Raw genomic sequence first — 5,541 nt, 5'->3', positions numbered from 1 at the left:
AGAGCATAGCGGGCAACGTCTTTGTGGAATTAAGATAAATAATTATTTTGTCTTGTTATAAAGAAACTTAAAATTGTAGTGCAGTCAAATCTAGCTTGCAGAACCACGCGAGCAAACTGCTTTCGAGGCGCGCCTCCAGCACCCTTCTTGCACACCTCTTGCGTGCCTCCGTACAGCATATACACAAATTTCTCTTTGCAGAAAAAAAACCCCTCAATGTTGCATGTCCTAAGTAAAATCACTATTCACAGAAAATTGTCGTTAGGTACAATCAGATTCCCTTAACCAGTACAATTAGAAAGGATGGGGGTGAGCAATTTGTATTTTGTCATCACGGCTGAAATGGGCTGTATCAGTGAAAGTTGTACAACTTATCAACTTCATTATTCAAAGGCTTAGCTAAGGAAGGGCCGTACGAAAACACTACAACGGTAGAGATAAAAAACGAAATGACAAACGTCCAGAAGAAAAGTCGATCTAAAGCCTTGCCAATCTGGCGCCAGGTCTCGCTCCAGTCTTCCTCTTCCACATCGACGACGCTATTGGGGCGAGTAAATAATTCGCTACCGCTGCTTACTGACAGTCGGCTCATGTCAATCATACTTGGCTTTAGGTATCTTTCTTCAGCGCCGTTGCGTTTCTCTTCATGGACATTATCGACATTATCGCAGTCGAGCACGGTCACTTGGACAGGTGGCTCAATTTTCGAAGTGCGTCTAACCTTAGACTTCCGGCAACATCTATAAATGCTGTTGATGAACAAGCAGCATTTGAGAAAAGCTGGTGGTTCTATGGTAGCGTGATGCGCCTTGAGTACGACAATGGTAGCGGTCAGCGCCAGCCCTATTTCTATCATGATTATTATGTAGTACACACCGATGAGTGGCAGCGTGTCTGACTGTTCGGGAAGTGCTTCTGTCACGATCAGCAGGTAGACGCTGACAGCGAGGAGGATTGTACAGCTGAAACCGATTCGTTCACCGCTTTCTGCAGGAATGAAGAAGCTGACGAGGATCAGTGCTCCGATTAACATACACGGCACCATGGAGAATACAACGAAGTGCAACGGCTTACGGCGAATGATTAAACTAAGGCGAATCTCGGTGAATGGATTCGGGCAGCCTCTTAGGCGTTTTTCCCTCCTTTTCACTTCTATCATTTGGATTGACCAGGACCCACTTTTTCCCACCTGTTCTGTAAGGATAAAAAAATATATTACGTCAGTTCCTACTGTAACCTACAGGATATTACTCTTCTGCTTACCTAAACATGGAAATGACATACCAACGTTAACGTAGAAAGAAGTAAGTAAGTAAGTAAGTAAGTAAGTAAGTAAGTAAGTAAGTAAGTAAGTAAGTAAGTAAGTAAGTAAGTAAGTAAGTAAGTAAGTAAGTAAGTAAGTAAGTAAGTAAGTAAGTAAGTAAGTAAGTAAGTATGACTTTATTTAATGAGGGTGACACCTGACAGTAATCAAACTGATAAACTTGTGGCCCTCACAAAAATATAACAATAACGGAAATATAACAATGGTATAAACTTTAAAAGTAGATATTGATCATTTGCTATACACTTATCATTAGTTAGATTTGCTCCAACCAAGCTTAAATGTTTCCCTAATCGTAAAAACTGGCGTCCTCTCTTTCCTAAACATGTCACGTGATCATCTGCTTTATTAAACCTTATTAAAGGACCCTAGTCAACAACGCCTTCAAATCCGCCATCTTCAATGACACCGAAATTAAGAAAATTGACTTAACGATAAAAAACTGAAAGTCCCGTATGTCAACAAAAACAACAGCGTGCTTAAAACATTTTTTACATACGTGGATGATTTATACGTACCAAATTCTTCGTCCTCATCGTGGTCTTTGACTTTCTCTTTCTCTTTGTCCTCGTCTTTGCGTACATGCATTTCTTCTGTTTCAATATCCATAAGCGTTTTGTCCATTGTCAATGAACCAAAAATCATGTCACAGCGATGCTCGTCGTATGGGAAAAAGGTGACATCGAAGTTGCAAGCACTCTTGAAGGACACGGGTGAAATCCACTCGCTTGTGCCATTGTGGTAGATAACTATCCATGTCTTGAATTTCTCCGTGTAGCCTGCTTGAGCGACATTATCATCTGCACTGCGAATCAATGAACGAATCAATCAATCAATCAACCAACCAATCGGGCAGGCAGGCAGGCGGTCAGTCAGTCAGTCAGTCAGTCAGTCAGCCAGGAAGTCAGGCAGGCAGGCAGGCAGGCAGTCAGTCAGTCAGTCAGTCCGTCAGTCGGTCAGTCAGTCAGTGCAGTCAGTGCAGTCAGTCAGTCAGTCAGTCAGTCAGTCAGTGCAGTCAGTAAGTCAGTCCGTCAGTCGGTCAGTCAGTCAGTGCAGTTAGTGCAGTCAGTCAGTCAGTCAGTCAGTCAGGCAGTCAGTCAGTCAGTCAGTCAGTGCAGTCAGTGCAGGCAGTCAGTCAGTCAGTCAGTCAGTCAGTGCAGTCGGTCAGTCAGTCAGTCAGTCAGTGCAGTCAGTCAGTGCAGTCAGTCAGTCAGTCAGTCCGTCAGTCAGTCAGTGCAGTCAGTGCAGTCAGTGCAGTCAGTCAGTGCAGTCAGTCAGTCAGTCAGTCAGTGCAGTCAGTCAGTCAGTCAGTCAGTGCAGTCAGTCAGTCAGTCAGTCAGTCAGTCAGTCAGTCAGTCAGTGCAGTCAGTCAGTCAGTCAGTCAGTCAGTGCAGTCAGTCAGTCAGTCAGTCAGTCAGTGCAGTCAGTGCAGTCAGTGCAGTCAGTCCGTCAGTCAGTCAGTGCAGTCAGTGCAGTCAGTGCAGTCAGTCAGTCAGTCAGTCAGTGCAGTCAGTCAGTCAGTCAGTCAGTCAGTCAGTGCAGTCAGTGCAGTCAGTCAGTGCAGTCAGTCAGTCAGTCAGTCAGTCAGTCAGTCAGTCAGTGCAGTCAGTCAGTCAGTCAGTCAGTGCAGTCAGTGCAGGCAGTCAGTCAGTCCGTCAGTCAGTCAGTCAGTCAGTCAGTCAGTCAGTCAGTGCAGTCAGTCAGTGCAGTCAGTCAGTGCAGTCAGTGCAGGCAGTCAGTCAGTCCGTCAGTCCGTCAGTCAGTCAGTGCAGTCAGTGCAGTCAGTCAGTCCGTCAGTCAGTCAGTCAGTCAGTCAGTCAGTCAGTCAGTCCGTCAGTCAGTCAGTCAGTCAGTCAGTGCAGTCAGTCAGTGCAGTCAGTCAGTCAGTCAGTCAGTCAGTGCAGTCAGTCAGTCAGTCAGTAAGTCAGTGCAGTCAGTCAGTCAGTCCGTCAGTCAGTCAGTGCAGTCAGTGCAGTCAGTCAGTCAGTCAGTGCAGTCAGTCAGTCAGTCAGTCAGTCAGTCAGTCAGTCAGTCAGTCAGTCCGTCCGTCAGTCGGTCAGTCAGTCAGTGCAGTCAGTGCAGTCAGTCAGTGCAGTCAGTCAGTCAGTCAGTCAGTGCAGTCAGTCAGTCAGGCAGGCAGGCAGGCAGGCAGGCAGGCAGGCAGGCAGGCGGTCGGTCGGTCGGTCGGTCGGTCGGTCGGTCGGTCGGTCAGTCAATCAATCGATCAATCAATCAATCGATCCAAATCAAAACACTTTTATGTGACTTGAAATAGTGTTTCGCTGATTTAGAGACATACCCCACCCCACCCTCAGCGCCCACTTACTTGTTCTGTAGTGCAATATCTGGAGCCCAGATCTCCTCAGGACTCACAAGAATTTTCTCCAGACCACCAAACTTACTGGGTGACCACATGAGAAAAGAATTATTCCAACGCTAAAGCAAGAAGAAAAAAAAAATAAACAAAGGCAACCAATGAATCAATAATATTCGATAATACGATATGGATTAAACATTGCAAAATGGCGCTTGTAGCAACCAACTTTGGCATTTTTTTCTCCGCTCCTAAGCTGAAAGAAGCCCCCATCTCTTGCATTTATGTTAACTTCATTAATATCTTTGAAAAGAGCGAGTCTTTAGGTATGGTTTATTTTTTACCTTTGAACAATTCTACTACCTTAAAATAGTGAACAATATTTAAAGTAACTATAACATAGTTATAACATACCTGTATGATGAACGTGTCTGTCGAAACAACTTGTCCTTTTTTATCCTGCGTAAAAAATGGATACAAATGTTATTAGCCACATCCAGTCATTACAGAGCGTGAACAATTATAACCATGTTGGTTGCTTACGAAATAAAAGCAAAATTGTACAGATTAAAACGGGAAGACTCTCGTTTTTGCCCCCTATTTTATTTCTTCAAGCTTAATAAGTCTTTCCACAAGTCAACTTTGAGAAGGTTTTTTTAGCTAGCCTGCGTAGCTGGCGGTTTTGTTGGGGTTTAGTGCGCGCACAACCCCTCGCGGCTATGCCGTTCGTTGTTTCGGCTTCGCTTCCTGTTTGTGCGCGATTTAAACCCCCCCAAAAACCGCCAGCTACGCAGGCTACATTTCGAACCTTTCTTTTCTAACCCCTCTCCTACGTCACCCATCCCTAGCCCCGAAGTCATAACGTACCCTAGCCACCCCTGCAACTTGTCATACCTCTACCCTACCCTCTGACAGAAGATATCACCAATGATCTCAGTGTCAATACCAAATCAGACAACCTTCCTCACCCTGCAGTTTGCAAATCCGGTTTCCCTTCTCTCCAAAACCTGAGATCATGCCCTCCCTCCCTACTTATCACTCTGGGGAAAGAAGGGCGTTCTTTTTTACCCTCTCCCTTTCGAAATAAAGAACGCCCGATCACAGGTTAATTTCTCCAAGGCATGTCAACGTAATATGTCTCTACCTCTCCATAATTTGCATTTGTAGAACTTACCACATCTACAACTGCTTTGAGCTCTACCCTGAACTTAACTTTCACGGCTTCCGACGAGTCGAGCACGGGCCGTACCATCCGGTCAAAGGGCGCTCCTGAGGGGAACAGCTCCTGGCGCAGTCGATGTTCGTTGGATACGTTTATTCTTGGCCATGTGCATTCTGTGTGGCAATAAAAGAGCTATAAGTGTCTGGTTAATGCCTACTTTTCACATGAGTTCAAACTTAGATTTCTCCCTACAGATTACTATACTGACTTTAAAATGCTACTTATAAGAATTTCAAGGTACATCAGGGCAATATGCTCTGATGATTTTTCCTTACTTGCGTCACTCCTGTCAAGTCCTTGTCAACGTATTGACGTTAATTGAAAAGTAGCGCGCGATGAAAGAGAGCCGCGGTGGCCTAATGTTTAACCTAGCTGGACCCTAGCCTGAGTATCAGACCTTCCTGAGGGGAAGGGGGGAAGTGAAGAGCCTTTCGCGCTTCTACTCTTTCTCCTTTTTCCTTTAGAAAAGCCTTATACTCAGGCTAGCTGGACTCCGGATCGATCGGTCCGGGTTCAAGCCCCGGCCGAAGTCACTGTATTGGGTTCTTGGGCAGGACACTTTACTCTCATAGTGACTCTCTCCACCCAGGTGCAAAAATGGGTACCGGCGAATTAAAAGCTGGGAGTTAACCCTGCGATGGACTAGGAAGACTAGCATTCCATCCAGGCGGGAGTAGAAAT

At 45.4% G+C, this 5,541-nt stretch overlaps 1 protein-coding gene across 1 annotated transcript; it reads right to left on the bottom strand.

Annotated features, from left to right (window-relative positions):
* Positions 1-352: 352 nt before the first annotated feature.
* Positions 353-5,216, bottom strand: LOC144655012 (neuronal acetylcholine receptor subunit beta-3-like). Its single transcript, XM_078515235.1, has 5 exons — positions 4,813-5,216; positions 4,053-4,097; positions 3,651-3,760; positions 1,843-2,129; positions 353-1,194 (listed from the first exon to the last, which is right to left on the bottom strand). The coding sequence occupies exons 1-5, from the start codon at positions 4,888-4,890 to the stop codon at positions 353-355; spliced, it is 1,362 nt and encodes a 453-aa protein (XP_078371361.1). The 5' UTR covers positions 4,891-5,216.
* Between the last annotated feature and the right edge of the window lie 325 nt (positions 5,217-5,541).

The sequence above is a fragment of the Oculina patagonica genome, chromosome 5, assembly GCF_052425735.1.
Source record: "Oculina patagonica isolate OP01 chromosome 5, crgOcupat, whole genome shotgun sequence".
NCBI lineage: Eukaryota > Metazoa > Cnidaria > Anthozoa > Scleractinia > Oculinidae > Oculina > Oculina patagonica.
This window is presented reverse-complemented; position numbering and strand designations above follow the sequence as displayed.

What these genes read in the sequence shown, in the direction of transcription:
- LOC144655012 (XM_078515235.1), bottom strand. Translation starts at nt 4,890, where the DNA reads ATGGTACGGCCCGTGCTCGACTCGTCGGAAGCCGTGAAAGTTAAGTTC. An exon ending in GATATTGCACTACAGAACAA is followed by an intron (nt 2,130 to 3,650) that starts GTAAGTGGGCGC and finishes ATTGATTCGCAG; the next exon opens with TGCAGATGATAATGTCGCTC. An exon ending in CGATGAGGACGAAGAATTTG is followed by an intron (nt 1,195 to 1,842) that starts GTACGTATAAAT and finishes TTATCCTTACAG; the next exon opens with AACAGGTGGGAAAAAGTGGG.